Source organism: Simochromis diagramma, unplaced genomic scaffold (genome assembly GCF_900408965.1).
Source record: "Simochromis diagramma unplaced genomic scaffold, fSimDia1.1 OVJJ01000302.1, whole genome shotgun sequence".
Classification (NCBI taxonomy): domain Eukaryota; kingdom Metazoa; phylum Chordata; class Actinopteri; order Cichliformes; family Cichlidae; genus Simochromis; species Simochromis diagramma.
The window spans coordinates 4,262,651-4,279,409 of record NW_024386792.1 but is presented as its reverse complement, the minus strand read 5'-3'; the positions used below and the strand labels follow the sequence as shown (position 1 = coordinate 4,279,409).

The 16,759-nt window shown below is 39.8% G+C and overlaps 1 protein-coding gene across 2 annotated transcripts in view; it reads right to left on the bottom strand.

Annotated features, from left to right (window-relative positions):
* si:dkey-27h10.2 (serine-rich adhesin for platelets) overlaps nt 1-16,151 on the bottom strand; it is a 31,617-nt gene extending 15,466 nt beyond the window's left edge. The window contains exons 1-10 of one of the 2 annotated variants that reach the window (XM_040023892.1): nt 16,133-16,151; nt 15,920-15,974; nt 14,961-15,176; nt 14,663-14,812; nt 14,035-14,076; nt 13,059-13,138; nt 12,683-12,770; nt 12,458-12,568; nt 6,253-6,495; nt 4,021-4,105 (exon numbers count right to left, since the gene is read on the bottom strand). In XM_040023892.1, the coding sequence (XP_039879826.1) occupies nt 4,044-4,105; nt 6,253-6,495; nt 12,458-12,568; nt 12,683-12,770; nt 13,059-13,138; nt 14,035-14,076; nt 14,663-14,812; nt 14,961-15,176; nt 15,920-15,947 (1,020 nt within the window). In that variant the 5' untranslated portion in view covers nt 15,948-15,974; nt 16,133-16,151 and the 3' untranslated portion in view covers nt 4,021-4,043. Of the gene's footprint in view, nt 1-4,020; nt 4,106-6,248; nt 6,496-12,457; nt 12,569-12,682; nt 12,771-13,058; nt 13,139-14,034; nt 14,077-14,662; nt 14,813-14,960; nt 15,177-15,919; nt 16,081-16,132 lie in introns of those variants that run through there. The other variant, XR_005694782.1, reaches the window with a different exon arrangement.
* Between the last annotated feature and the right edge of the window lie 608 nt (nt 16,152-16,759).

The window sequence follows — 16,759 nt, the reverse complement described above, 5'->3', positions numbered from 1 at the left end:
CTATTCCTGAAGACAACTTAAAGAAATTAGAAGAAAGATCACCTGAGAGAGTTCAGGCTGTGTTGAAGAATAAAAATTGCTACAATTGTACAAACTCTGTTTTTGCCTTAACATACTGTATTTCCATCCATTTTTGCACACGTTCCAATAACTCACTCTGACTATTTCCCATTTTCCGAGCAAAATATAAAGAAATGAGTGATTCAAAACTTTTGCACAGTAATGTAAATCTGATATAGTAATTAATTTAAGGATATTTTGGCGATCGTGAGAGACTTTGATATAGATGACTTATGATTTAGCAAGACTATAATTAAACAAAAAGAAAATCCCCTGCTCTGTGATCAGTCCATCCATCCACTAATGCTCATTTACTGCTATTTTAATCCATTATGTTATGCAGATACGATCAACCCTTACAGACATTTAGACGATGAATGTATTTTACCACAAGATACTTTAAACATGCCTTCTTAAATCGCATAAACTCAATGCTCCTGAAACTTCTCTCATCTCATAATAAATCATTGCAGTAAAACCGTTCACTCCACCATTCTCTCAAAGCTGCATGCACAGGATCATTCTGCAAACGCAGTGCAAATAACACAGGTGTAATTGCTGTCTTGTGACTTTGCAGTTGAAAAGTTTTAGCAAAAACTTGGTGCTTAGCAGCACAACATGTGGGGAAAAAGGGCCTGATCCAGCCTCCGCCAGCTGTTTCTTCTCGCAGTGTGAAGGGCTTGTCGGTGTTTTCCAGCAGTCCCTCCCTTCTGCAAAGCTTCCCAGGTGTAACGGCTGACCTGCCAGATTGAACCACATCAAACCTCACGAGCAGGAAGCTTTCCTTCACTGTTATTACTGAGATAAAGACCCTGTGTTCAGCACTGCGCTATTGTCATCCAGCCCGCCACAAATTTATGTTTATATGTCTCCCAAGAAAATTGTAAGAAAATAGAGACAGCTTCTAAAAAAACAGAAAAAAGGTTGTATTAATATTTTATTTTCTTCTGTACTGTTTGTGTTACTTTGTGTTCCACACACAAAAGCTCAGGAAAGGCAAACCACCATCTTCAGCCACAGATCTTCATCTCTCTTCATCTCTTATGACCTGTTTCTAAACCACCACCTTTCCAGTAAGTGCCTCTGCTGCTTCCCGCTAACTACTAGCTTTGCTTGTCTCAAAGAGTAAAATCGGAGTCTATCCTTCTTTCACTTCTGCCTCTTCCTCACCGTGAAATATTCTTCCCAGGCGGTACCGGCAGTTTCCACCAACATTAACCATCAGACATGAAAGCTTTGCTCTGACTGGAAAATAACACAGCAAAGTCTCAGGTCTAATTATGCTGGTTTAGTTTATGACCTGCCAGCTCATGTCCATTATCTTCCCCTCCAGCCTTTAAACTTCACCTTGCTCATCACTTCCCAAACCAGGTGGGGATCAGTGCAGTCTTCACTTTTCTTTTTTCTGATGGTTCTCCAGACTGCCTGTTCTCATTCCCAGGCCAGCTAAGAGATTCACACAGGGTGTCTTTTGGCATCTGAGGCATCATGTCTCACTCTCAACTTGTTAGGTATAAAAATGTAGTTGCTTTCTTAGAAGCCTTTCATCTCTCTTCAAGTACACCTTTAAAACGTGCTGGGTTAGAGCTGAGTACTTTTTGGATTTATGAAAAAACAAAATAAAACAGAGCATTCTGGATGAGAAACTTTTGATGTCTGCCACCTTTGTGCCTAACTATATAGACTGCTAGTGATACTAAAAACACAGCAAGTGATATTATTTGGCACATAACTGCATAAAAATCCTCCAAACTTCAAAACTTAGAGGATTAAAGATCAAGCCTCGCAAGCAGCTGGTAACATCGACCTGTCACTCGTGTGCAGATTAGGCAGTTTTAACAGGTGAGTAAGAAGAGGGAAAATTAGTAACCAAAGGGTCTTTTTTAAAATTATTTTCATGTACACTTCTACTGTACAGGTGGGTATTTTAACGTGTCTCTAAGACTGACCATTCCATGAACTGCAGTCTTTGGCACCTCTGCACAAACACATGCTAGCTGTTTGATCTATGCCATCCATTTGGACCATGAATTAAAAAGAATAATAATTACTTCTTGACATGACTAAGATAGAAAACAATGTTTTTATGTTGTATGTCATGCTTATTGTAAATGAATCCTGCAGGGTAACTTATAAAAGCAAACTTTGTCTATAAAACATAGTCATATTTGGCTTTCCTGTTATGCAGAATTTACATATTTCTAGAGACAGTTACATTGTTCCATTGCACTTTGAATAAAGTAAGGTGCTATGGATGGCACACGCTAAAGTGGTTCTGTGAGTTTTAGACTCCGTAAGCGCTTTAGTAAGTGCTTTGTTAAACATGCTCATTACTCACTCTGAAGCCTAAAATAATGCTGATTTCAGAACACTAGACCACATCCAGCTAAGCTTCTCAGACTAATGAACGCACACGGCATCAAACTGATTGCATTTTTATGCTTGGTGTATTATGCAGAGTTAGAGAGCTTGCATGTATATTTTCTGGGACTGTTGTGGAGGGCTGCACTGCTGAACTGAATTCAGTATTGAACTGAATTAAGTATTAGTATGTGTCTAGTTATATGCTTTATGTCATTTTTCTATTAATATTGTTATTGACATTATTATTGTTATTACGCAGCTTTCCGCAACAGTCCCAGTTTCTCATGTGACTCCTTAGGAAAATTAATTGCCCACTCCTGCCTTCGGCAATATAATTAGAGCAGCAATTCATTGGTCCAACATAGCCAGGCATATAAAAAATGAACTTCAGTTACAGGAAAAGAAAAACTAATTGCCACCACAGAGTCTAAATCCACAAACAAAGCTGCCTGCCAACTACTGAAGAAAAGATTTGTAACAGAATGTACTTTGACGTGACACTTTAGAAAAATCACAGCTGCTGTTAGCAAAATGAAAGCAGTCTCAGTCCCATTCATCATTGATAATGGGAAAACCTGCACTTTTCCTACGGAGAGCACAATAAGCACGTTTTGAAACAGAGGTTTGGATGCCAATGATCAAATAGTTAACTGTAATATTGTGTAAATGCATAGCTGATTTCACAGTCATGCTGATTGCCTTCATTTTTCTTATCTTAAAGACCCACTAAACATGTGAGCAAGTATCAGAGACAGAACTAGAAGCGATTGCCTTTGCAGAAATGGACATTCCCGGCATTTCTGAAGCTGCTGTTTCTGTGAGAGCGGAAATGATCCGTGACTGAAAACGCCGAGCTCCCGAGCAGTTAGCCTCTCAGATGTGAGCTTATCATCAGCTGTTAAGAGCAGTGTGAATTCCTCAGGCCTCTGGCTGCAGCCCGGAGAATTTTTGAGCTGATAGGAAGAGAGGGTGGACTGCAGGTGCAGATGTGGGCCTTACATCCAAAGCATGTGATGATTAGACCGAGAGGATCCGTGTTACTACTCGTGTGAGAGAAGGATGTCATCCATCAGCGAAAGACAGAGCGGGAGACGTCAGATGAATAAAGGAGTGATGTCAAGCATGACTCAGAGTTTGCAGAAACACATTTTGATAGAAGTGTTTGGCTTGGGTGTGTCTCTCTGTTATTGCCTAATTGTGGAAATGATGGCGATCCAGTCAGCAGCTTGCAAAATTGACTTTGATTCAACAATCAACTTAACTAACTTGTGTATGTAATACTTCATGTTTCACTTATGCTCGGTTTTGGTTGCAGTTTCCCATCATGAGTATTTATAAGCCGCTGGATGTCAGGCTGTCAAGATGATTTACAATTTCAGGACTTGGACATTAGACAAATTTAGATTTTATGGTTATGGTATTTCTATTTTTAATAAGTTACTTCAGGACAGGAAGCTGTAACACTGCACGCCCGCTGGTCGTATGTGGTTGACTTTCAGCTGGTGGCGGGAGTTGTCCTTTTATTAACACCTAAGCTGGCTGAGCGGTGGAGCAGCTGCAGCACAGCATTTGTCTTGTAGTGTTATGTAGTCTTACCAAGTTTCTGAGGAACGGCACGGTTACCAGGCTGCCACAATATCTCCCACCGGACAGTCGAGAGGAACTTCCCAGAAGATCAAATCTATTCAAAAGAAACAGAAACAGGGTGTAGCTGTGGGTGCGTTGTGGATGCACAGTATCATGTCAAAAACCACTTGCTTGACGGTCAAAACTAGAGGAGAAGTCAAATCAAGGATAAAACAAGAAGCGCACACCTCTGCAGAGGCAACTCACTCTCTGGGGAGCATTTACTTTTAAGGGAATAACGCTGTATTTAGTACATATTCATTTTGTTTTCGCCTTTCTGTTTAAATGCGCTTTAAGAAGTTTGCAGTGCAGCAAAAATCAGATAAGAGCGACGTGACAGATGTTTACTTTGATCACACAAACATTACGTAGGAGTAGATATTGATTAAGTAAACAGGACATTACTACCCAAAATCACCACAAAGGACGTCCTCTCATTACATTGAACAGAAAACAGGCAACCAGGTTTTAGAAAAATAAAGTCAGAGCTCACAAACAAGGAGGTGGTGCTCATCACTGAACTGAAAGTAGCATTAATACCATACTGAAACTGGGTTGATTTGTTTTTAATGACACATGAAAACAGGACAATGCTGCAGTATTTAAACTGAAAAATACTTAAACTGACAACCCATCACCTGACAGTGATGGGTTGGAGGTTAGAGTTCACTTCCACAGTTATGTACAAAATATTTATCCGCCCCACTAAGCCATTATGTGATCAAACAAGACCTGATGTCCAGAAGATATAAAAAAAATAAAATAACAATTTTGGGGAAAAAACCAGCAACGTGTCACTTTAAAACACAAATTTAAGAGATATTATCTAAATAAAATCTAAACATTTTTTCTTCTGGGTATGCCAGCGTCATTTCTTAACTGTTTAAAGACATTTTGTGAAAGTTTGACCTTATTTGACCTTGAAGAACAGGTTAGAGGTCCGAAGTAACATGATATTAAAAATCCACATATCCATATCATTGCCTGTATGCCCATATGGTGCCAATACAAACAATGGCAGTAAAAACATAGTTTTAAATAGCTCTATCTCTTTACCGATCAATCATTCTTGATATTTTTAATCTTTTTCCAGTAATTTAAGTTGACTATACACACGACTTTTTGTCATTTTCCAACCAATAAATTAATAATTAAGTTGACACTGAAGACCTTGATGGACTTAAGCCAAATTTGAATGGTGTCATGGTTGTTGACAGAGTGTTTTTGTGTTATTTATAGTCATTGATTTCATTATTTATGATTTTCTCTTGGTGTCTGCTTCTGTGCGCCTTCTATGCTCCATGTTCCCACGTCCCCTGTCTCCTCAGTCAGTGTCATGTCTGTGTCTTTGGGATTCCTGGTTCTTAGGTTTTGTCCCTTTGCCTTCCATGTTTAGTGTGTCACATCTCTAGTGTAGGGTTTGTTCTTTCTATGTTTAGTCATCTGTCTTCCCTCTCAGCCGTGTCTCGTGGTTAGTTCTCGGTCGCCGTGCTTGTCCTGTGTTTCCTGGTTTACTTTGACAGTGGGGGAGCCTATCCCAGATGCCACAGAGTAAGAAGTGGGGTACACCCTGGACACACCTCTAGTCTGTCACAGGACTCTTTAAGTGATTTTGCTTAAATAAATTTATCACAAAAAGACAATTTTTAGAAGATCAGTTTGATTCGAGTTCAGCTGATCGCAAAGATCACACCTACACATGCTGTTATTCCCTATTACTTACACTATCCAACCACTAGAAGGGGCATTCTTTCACACTCATTTTAGAGAAGATCCTTTACACAATTACACTGACTAAGAACTGTGTGCACATATCAGGCTGAAAGAAAAAGTCTTCATCTACCTTCCAATGTTTCACAGTAATCTAGATTTTCAGGGTAAATAGAGGAAGGAATTCACAATATGCACGAAAGTTCTGCTTTTGTTGTTTCTCTGTTAGATGGCAGTGTGTTGAAATGTTGCATTTTGTTGTAACTCGGATATGAACGCGGAAGAGCTGAACGTTTACCCCATATAGCAGAACAGTAAGTTCGTGAGCGAGTTTGGGATTTGTTAAGACAAATCCATGAGACCTGAGTGTTTGAAGGCCTGCATTATACTCAGTGTACTATACGGGCGTTTCTGTAAACTGTATTTTAGGATTTCCGAAGGTGAAGGACCTGTGATGAATGTTTAGAGGGAACAAATGATCTAAATACCAACTTCTCGTCTGAATGAAGCCAGCGTTGTTGCTGTTGTTCTCATTTGTCTCCTTCAGGGACTCCACTGAAGTCTTGTTGGAGACAGCGGCCTCATCATCAGTTTTGACTTCCACAGTGGACTCCACAGGTGCAGGAGGCTCAGCTACATCCGCTTTGGGCTTGTCCCCAGAGCTGTCTGGAGCGGGAGCAGGAGCTGGAGTTGCAGACTCAGTGCTGGGATCAGCAACAGATTTATCAGTCTCAGCTGTAAAGGACAACAAAAGCAGAAAGCACAGCTGTTTTTTTGTGGTTCTCAAGATAAAAAACAGTGATTAAAATAAATGGAAACTGAAACAATGTGGATAAGTAGAATAAACACACGGACTGAGTTTGAAAATACTGGAATGCCCGTGTATTTGTGTCATACCTTTTCGACAGAATGTTAAACTTTTGCAATAAGTTAACTGTGTGAAATTCTTGAAACATTTCTTCATTTTTTCCTTTAAATTTAGATGACATTGCAGAACCGCTGTTTGAATTATTTAGGTGCCCCATAATCACAGCATTTCCACTTAAACAGCCTGAAGTAGTTTGTCCTCAGGCATGATATTTCTTGGGCAAAAGCATTTGAGAGGGCCACCATGTTGGTAATGAGGCAGCTGATTAGTGATCACTTCCTAATGAGCCACAGCCATGCAGCTGTTGGAGGCTGTGGGAAAGTAGGGCGGCCCCATTATTATCTGACCCAGTCTTAGGGAGAGGGAAAGGAGAAATTAAGGAAAGAGGAAGATGGCTGTTCTTCAAGATGTAATTGTGGAATGACTAAGCTGGCTGGTCAGTCGTTATTCGAGCCTTTGCTAAACTATTCTTCACAGGTGGATTCCTGGCATGAATCAGCCTCTAACTACTATTTCGTTTGGGTTTTAAACATGAAGCCAATGCGCAACTCTTTGCTTTTTTTTCAACTGCCACCAGGGGGCAACACATCTATTTGCAAACAACAGGTCTAACGTTCTCAGTACTTCTTCATCACCACTCTCAAAGCAAACATCACGTCTGTAGAGCTCGTTCTTGACATGAAACCATACTGCTGCTCACTGATCATCACCTCTCTTCTTAACCCTAGCTTCAACAACTAGCTTCATGGTATGATTCTTCAGTTTTATCTTCTGTAGTGACGCAGCTCTGCACATCCATTCTCCATTCCTCAGGCATGATCTCTCCCTCCAGAACTGTGTTAAATGGTAAATGGCCTGTATTTATATAGCGCTTTACTAGTCCCTAAGGACCCCAAAGCGCTTTACATATCCAGTCATCCACCCATTCACACACACATTCACACACATTAAACGTCCTGGTTAAACGTATCTTCATACCGTCCATCTGGACCAGCTGCCTCTTCCACTCCTCTGCAAGTCCTCTGCACTTCCTGATTCACTGTCCTCCATCCGTTGTCCTTTTTCTCTCATTTCGCTTAATTATCAGCTCCTCAAAGTACTCTTTCTCAACATACTCTCTTCACTTTTTATAAGAGTTCAATGTCTATCCTTAACCACCCTAATCTGCTGCACATCCTTTCCAGTTTGAGCTCTGCCTAGCCGATCTTTACAAGCCTTTTTCTCATTTCTGTTCAGCCCCACATACAGCTCACCATAAGCCTTTGCCTTAAGAGTAAAATATAGTATAAAGTGAGGAATACCTTGTTATTGAAAAAGCTGCACATGTACAGTTCTCCGATAAAAACAACAACAAAAAAAAATTATAACTCAGTTTTTTCCTACTTGTGGAAGGCTGTCGGTCTACTGTTTACCTCAGCTGTCAATGTTGGGTGAGAAACTTTATTCACTCTGGAAAAGGACTCTAAAACTATGTGTAAGGAGTGCAATGTGAATCAGCTCACTTTTGACCATGACAGCCATACTGAGTTGAATTGTTGCTGGGGATATTCTGAGCTGTTGGTAAGTGCTACTGTTTTAGCTACTGTTAGCCTCTGTTAGCTGTTGTTAGCTTGTGTTACCTGCTGTTTGCCAGCATTAGTGAAACCTTTGAAGTGGGTCTAAAATTGCTGGACTCCACCACTAATTAAATAAAATTTCATATGACGTGAGTATGTAACTGTTTATCAGAGGAAAGGTGAGATTTTTAGGACACTCAAGCCTAATATTAACTGACATAATGTTAGCCTATAGCCAGCTGGTGTTTTTATATAGCAAACTTGTCAGCTGTCTGGAGACAGTAAGATTACATGTCTAATCTACTGAGAATAAGAACGTGCAATAATATCTGTAATTAATTAGCATTTGTGTTAGAGCCCTGACTTCAGTTCAGTAGATGAGATTTTAGGTGAGGAGGAAAAGGATCAAAAGACCCCGCCTCTAATGATAAACCATAGTTATTATGCTTAATATCTTGAGTTTAAAGTTTGAGGCACAACTTACTACATATGTGGCCGGTTTTTAGCCACAAATATAAAATGCCATTAGTAAGAAGCGAGGAGTCATTCCTGGCCACTGAATTCAAATATGGTGGGGCAGCTTCCACAAACCACAAACCCACTGCTATGTATTTTTAATAGATTTATTATAAGTTTATGAGAATGCATCGGTTTGTTGGAAGATGTAATAACACAGTGAAATGTGAAACCTAGCTGACATGTATACCAGTCAACTAGGTTTCATTTGACCAGATTCCATTTGGCATTGTAGTTATGTTACAAAGTTACACGGGACATTTACGTAGGATTTTGGGCATAAATATTTCTTTGAGTGCAGCAAAAGCAGCTGGTTAACAGCAGCTTGGATTTGTGTTTCCATTCAAGCACAGTATTGACTTACTCACAGTACAGTACAATCACTATTTATATATTTACATAAAAAAAGGGGGAAAAAAAGTGCTTCTCGTCAAGTTAACACATATAGTCTGATTCTAAATGCTGAAAAATAGAAGCACATGTGTTCGATTCTTCAGTGGGATGGCTGAAAAAAGCACCTCAAACACTTCCCAAGCTATTATACCCACATTTGAGCAAATTATTGTGCGTTTCTAGACTGATGGCAGTTTTTATACATGCTGCCTTTCAGGTCAAGGGCTGTGCAGAGTAACTTGCCATCAAACTGACCTTTGATTGGTTCATTTCAGAGAGAGCCAGGACAGCTGCTTTCCTTGCTTTTGCTGTCAATTGTGAGTAAATCCTGCCTGCTTTGATTTGATGCTTAAACACACCGACAACACGTGAGTAACTATTGCTTATTTCTGGCTTTCTGTGTGAGCGTTATTTGATCTGTATATTTGAGATGTATCCACGGTTAAAACACAGTTTTCTGTTTAAAAATGGCCACTGTACAGAGAAAAAAAGAGAAGTATTTGTGATCGGTCCAAATACAAATGATAAAAAATGTTGCCAACTCACTGGCCAGAGGAGTACTCGGTCCTGATAAAAGATCATAATGGGTGATAAGAGTCAGCTTTTGTGTCATTAGTTAAATCTTTCTATATAAAATAGCTGTACAGCAATTTTGATCCTGAAGAAAAATATTAAACCCAACCAAAATAAACTGTAACAAATGCACCGTTTGAATCAGTATGCAATATTTCTGGAAGTGCAAAGCTCTCTCAGTGGTCAGCAAGACAAGACAAGTGAAAAGTCTCCTAAAAACGTCAGCCCATACCCCTTTTGCACGACACGCAGTTTGCAAAAGTCACAACAATGTGCTTATCTCAATGTGTGGCTTTAAGATGCCTGTCATTGTGAGGCACAGTCATTATTTTCTGCTACTCAGGGTCTGTGTTAGATCTGTGTCTGTGCACCGCTCTGCACAAGATTATACACCACTCTATCTGACATGCAAGAAAATAGGCTGATCTTGAGCTACACCTCAATAGTGTGAATGCCTCACAGGCATTCACACTATTGAGATCCTGTTTCTCTTTATTCTTTATCCTTTATTATTCTAGTTGCTCCATGTCTTAACTACTCCCTCAGTTTTCAGTCGATTTTCACTGTTCAAACTTTAAACTGTTCTGCTATTTCTGCTATATCTTTTGGTGATGATAGCTTTTATACTTTTTCAGATATTCAGCTTTTTATGCCATTTTTTGGCCCATTTTGCTAACAGGGACCACATTATCAGTGTGATCACTAGTTTTGCTTGCCGGGCTGAGCCACGTTTTAGCTCAGTGAGAGGGGCAGTCGTTCTCTGACCAGGAGGCTCGGGTTCGAATCCCGCTTATGGCAACATTTTTTTCAGTTAACACTTCCACTGTTTAAACTCTTTTCCACACAAATTTCAGCTTTTCACCTCTTTTTGCAAAATTTTCAGTTTTTCACTACTTTTCAGCACAAATTCCAGCTTCTTAAGCTGTTTTTAGCACAAACTTCAGCTTCTTCTTCTTCTGCACAGTGCACATTTTTTTTCTCTCTCATCATATCTATGTTTGAGGCCAGAACTGGTTTGGCGCACTGGGCAGTACAGCTGCCGTGAGTTCTGGTGGCAAGGGTTCGAGTACTACATGTGACAGATGCTGCACATCTTCCCTGCTTACATGTAATCTCCTTTCTTGACACTCTTCAGTGTAGTCTTTCAAAAAAAAGCAGTTTTCAGCAGAATTCAGCTTCTACACAGTGTTTTCAACAGATAGCTCTCCTTCTTCTGCTGTTTTCAGATTCCACTACACGGCATTCACACTGCATTTTCGCAGGAAATGCAACTTTTTCTAGTTTGTTTAAAATTTGCTTTCAAGAGGTCTTTTTTTTGCCTCATATGCTGTATTTCCATTTATGATTGTGGATTTTTCATTAAATTGCTGCACCTGTTTCCAGTAAAATACAGAAGAAGCAACGACGGGCACAAGATTTTTTACACAGTACTATGTCATAAACTACCTATATGGAAATGACATGTGTTTAGCAGGCTTCAATTTCCAAAGCCTGAAAAGGACGTATATGCTTGTTTCCTCTCACACCGAATTCAACTATTGCCCCCCCCCCCCCCCAAATCAACTTTTCCTTCTTCAAATTTAAAATGATTTTTTCAAGCCCTAAAATAGTAGATATAAAAAAAAAAAAATTAAACAAACAATGAAACTAACTTGCTGTCTTGACACCTCTTTTGCCCACAAAACCAACAGTAGCAGTTCCCCAAATGTCTGCAAGTGAGTGTACATTTCTAGTAGGTGCTACAGATTCTTGTCACAGAGATTAGACAACATTAGTATCAAACGCAGGTGGCAAAATTTCACTTTTACTGTCACACGAGAGGGGGAAACAAACAAAAAGCAGACCCTTTTCACAACAACTGGGACAAGACATTGTTGGGGAAGGCAGAGAGACACGCCACAATGTCACACAAGGAGAATACTAGGATCGGACAAACTTTATTCATTTACAAGGAAACGAAAATATTAAAGCAACAACATTTTAATGAGCAAGTGCATGACAAAAAGGGAACAATGTTGTATATAAAAGTCACAGAAGAGCAAAAGCTCATCTCCATGATTCCCTGCACAAAGGCTTAGGGATACAGCTTTCCACAACCTCAGGATTTATTTATTTATTAGATCTTGCATCTACTTGGGTATCAGCTGCTGTAAAGGGAAACTAACCATACTCCTTGTTTCTTAACTTAGCTCCCATTTCCATCAAGTGGTGGGCTAAAGTACTGCAGGGCATCTGTTGTGGGAGCTTTTTTTAAACTAGAAAACTTTGTTAGCTGTGCACACACACATTTCAGAATACTGGAGAACTGTGTGAGTCAGACTGGTGTGTATTGCATCAGATTTTCCCTCTAAACAAACTGACTTCATTTCATATTTTAAGTTTCGTGTTAACAGTTAAGTCAACGTCTGAGTCATGTACACATAAAGATTTCACTATTTCAATATTTACAGCATCCGTGGATGTTGCTACGGTAACGTGTGAGGAGCGGTGTCACGAACAGGACTTCCTTTTTGCTCTCTTAACACATCTTAAGAAAGAGGAAGTGGCAAACACCGTTATACACGCACACCATTTTTAATCCACCAAACACATGCTGTTTATCTGAGTTTCACACACGCGGAAACCATTTTCTTTAACACATCATAGCAGGAAAGGCGCTGGTGTGAAAAATTCAAAGTGAATTATTGGTACAATATCAAAAAAACCGTTGTTGAAGTTATGAGTAAAATCTGGGTTTCCTATTGTGACAAGTCAAATATTGTGAAAAAGATCCAGACAGGTTTGTTCTTACCTTTCTGCTCCTCCTGTGCTTCGGGTTTAACTTCATCTGCTCCTCCTGGCTTTGCCTCCAGTTCTTCTGGCTCTTTCGCAGTAGTTTCTGTACTTTCGAAGGTTTTCAGACCTGAAAAATATTCAGACAGGAAAAATGTTTATTTATTCAGATGGAGGAACCTGGTTCAAAAAACAGAACAATGTTATATTTAAGGCGACACATTGTCTCCAGCTAATAACTGACCATTTTGAGGTGCGGTATCAACAGGCTCCACGGTGCTGAGAGGGATGTTGACTTCATCTTGTCTGGAGGAAAAATCAACCGAGTAGCGCTGAGGAGATCCAGAACACAGGGGAACACATTAGTGCCTTTATTTAAATGTTTTTCTTTACATGCAACACAGATCCCTGGCTTAAACTGAGCAACAAAAGCTGCAGTTATATGACCATGATACCACACATTTTGAAAAAATCTTTGGACCAAACAAGGATATCAGTTCCCCGCACACTCCCAGTCTTTATGAATAAATCGCTGTCTGTACCTACATGTTTAGCAAACAGTATGAAACCCAGTCAAACCATTCTTTGTTGGGTATTGAATGTAGAGCTTCTTTACTTACTCTTCTTCTTTTCTTTGTCACGTAACAGACAAGTAAAAATGCCACAACCACGAGGATGATAATGACTAGAATGATGATACCTGAAGGAGGAAATACAATTCATGTTTAGAGTGAAGCACATCTGCCAACACTGTGGCTATGCACTGTGACCCACAGACCTCCAAGTAAAGACCTACACTCACAGGACACTTCATTAGTTACACTATGCAATCAGTGATGCCTTGATTCTCCGAGGCGTAGATTCAACAGGGTGCTGAGAACATTCCTCAGAAGTTTCTGGTCCATTCTGACATTTATACAAAGCAGGATGGATCCATGCTTTTACAGCATATTGCTGACCCTGCCACCAGAACGCCACAGATCAGGTAGCATTTTTCAAATTCAGTTTTCGAGTTTTGTTGAGTTGTGCAAACTGTAACTTCACTTTCCTGTTCTTATACAACAGGAGTGGCACCTGATGGGGCCTCCTGCTGCCGTTGCCCTTCTGCTTCAAGATTTAATGTGTTGTGCATTCAGAGACGCTCTTCTGCACACCTTGTGTCGAGTACAAACTGATAGTTTGAGTTGCTTTTCCCTGCAGTCAATCTATTATCCTCTCCTTCTCCCAGAGTACTGCCGCTCACTAGATATTTTCTGTTTTTCAGATCATTCTATGTAAACCCTAGAGATGGTCGTGTGGGGAAAATCCCACCAGATCAGCAGTTGTCCCAAATACTCAGTCCTGCCCCAACAATCACGTGACATTTAAAGTCACTTAAATAAAACTTTCTTCCCATTCTGACGCTCTCTTGTTCATGCACATGCCTAAATGCATTGAGTTGCTGTCATGTGATTGGCTGAGCAGATATTTGATCGATGAGCAGAAGAACAGGTGGACTTAATGAAGTGGCATGTGACTGTAGATTTACACACTAGATTTGACAGAAAAGTTCTAGCCTCTGTGAGGCACAGACATGCTGACGTATGTTTAACTCACCAGTTTTGTCAGAGCCAGCTGTCTTTGGACTGGACGTGGAACCTGTGAGATATACAAGACGCTTGTATGAAATAAAAAACCTGCCAATGAGTTGTCATAAAACGTTAGTCTATCCATAATCCAATCGAAAAACACCCACAGCTGACATTAAGGATATTCATAATCATTTGCACTTTTGTTTCAAGCAATTTCAAGCAACTCTTTCCTCTAGCTCAGGGAAACTCATTTAAGATCAAGGGCCACAAAGATGTCCAGTGGACCAAATTCGTATCTTTGCTAGGCCAATTCTGGCCTCTGGAACTTATGTTTGCCTCCATCATTCTTGTTTTATTCCTGCAGAAAATATCTGGATGTTTAGCTGCAAAACCTGCCTCGATGCAAGCACGCCAGGGTTTATCTGAGGTTTTCCACTAAAAACGGTTGCATGACGAGGCTGTGAGCTAATCCTGTCGAAATGAGGAGAACTGCAAAATCGTGCGAACCTTTTCAATTGGATTGTTGCAACAACTGTTTCATCTGTTTGATCTGCAGATGAAGGATTTATTACAATCAACACAGTTATTGGCATGCAGAGAGCTATGAATAATCATGCTGATTTTGGTAATGTAAGAAATCAGTCCCAGCTTACTCTTCGGGAATGTGCCTTTTGTGGTTTGAGATGTCACAGAACCACCCGGTGCAGGTGTGGTTTGAGGCTTTGTGGGCCTTGTAGTTTCAGTGACAGTCTGACTGCTGGGCTTTGCTCCACCTGTAGTAGCAACACTTATTGCGCTGTTTCCTACAACAAAACAATCAAAACATTTTTTTTATGTTAAGAAAAATAAGAAACTGTGAAGTTTGGACCATTTACAAGGGTTAAAATCTCTGAAAGAACTGCTTTACAGTATAGGCTTTATTGTAAAAGGAGTTCAGATAATAGCTCTCACCAGAAGATTTAGTGCTGACGTTCATTTCAGTACTTAAGTTGCTTGTCTTGATGGTAGTTCGATCATAGTTGATGGTCGTGCTCATTGTGCTGGTGTTGGTAATGAAGGTGCTGGTGTTGGTGATGAAGGTGCTGGTGGTGGTGGTGTTGGTGATGGAGGTGATACGATCTGTCTCAAGTGTTGTTTTGTTTGCTATGGCGGTCCCCACAACCAAACCTACACAAAAAATAAATATAATGTTCTAATAGGTCAAAACAATATATCAAACCTGATCACCTTATCATTAAATTCAGTTTCAGCATAGCTTTTTTGGCCTTTCTATGCATTTCCTCTTGTCTTTCCCCAGTTCCTTTTACCCAACACACATTAGACCCACTGTTTCAGAGTGCCTTATCATTTAACACAGTATGAAACTCACAGGTAGTACAATACACACCTATAAAACGTCCACTTTCAGCTCATAATCTTAAAAAAATACGACCTATATATAGCAAGAAAATAACTTTAATACAATGCATTAACAACTTGGGAAATTACTCCCCAGATGTTACAAAAACTTTCATTTCTACACATTTCTACAGCCATATGTGAAATCGTGCACAAAAGCACTACAGCAGGATATAAGACCTAGTTCCCGTTATATAAAACACGCGCAGCCTTATTGAACTGAATCTTCCTGTGTGTTAAGGCAGCGTGCCTGAGAACCTTTTTATGCACACAGTGGTTTAAGTGCAACGTACAACACTCTCACATTTAATCTGCAAAAACAATGTTCTGTCAGATTATGTGATTTTATTAAATTCACATTGTAAAAATTACGATCTGAACCCAGATGGAAGAATTTCTATTGAGGGACACCCCATTCTCATTCACACACACACACACACACACACATTTATATATATATATATATATATATATATATATATATATATATATATATATATGAACAGTCTTACCCAGCATAAAGAAGAAACTTGATGGCATTGTAAGTCTGTTGGATGGCAGCAGCAGCTGGAAAAGCCAAACAGAAATAAATATAAAATATCCGTATTTATATGCCTCCTGTCTAAAGGTTGTGCTTTCATATGCAGCGGTTCTTCCTTAATGCTTCAGAGCATTGCATGCCTGTACAGAAAAAAGAGGATCAACCAAAACTCTGACCACATTACTTGAGATAGCGGCGTTGCTCAAACGCCGTAAACGAGAAGAAACGTTGTTGCTCTGTTGCTTCAGAGGCGACTCTCTTTGCAGACCTGCTGCCACAAAACTCTGTTTGTTCCCCATAAACCTAAAGCTGTGAACAACAAAGCAGAGTGACACCTGTTGCCGACTGTGAGCGAACATCTCACTTCAGATTCACCTCTTTAGACCTGTGAACTTATGTTTCGGTGTATTTTCTCCAAGCAGTTAACACCTGCATGTGTTATTCTGGGTAAACTGTGTGTTTCTAAATATAAGCCTTTTCACCAATTGTTCATTATTGTCACTTCTGGCTTATGCTCACTAGATGTCACTGTGACTAAGGGGATAATGCAGGAAAAAGGTGCATCTTTTCTGATGGAAGCTTAATTATGTAGTAAAAGGGCATACAAAATGCATGAATAAAAAAAAAAAAAGTTAGGTTTTTCCTGCAGTTTGTCAAGGGGGTAAAGGCATGTTTGTGGTAATAGCAGAGTCCAGTGGTCTGACAGTGATGTTTTTGATTATAGTGAGAGTGGAAGATTGGGTTATTTGCTGATTAAGAGAGATGAAAGATTGATTTCGCACTTTAACATTGTCCTATGTTAATGTCTTCG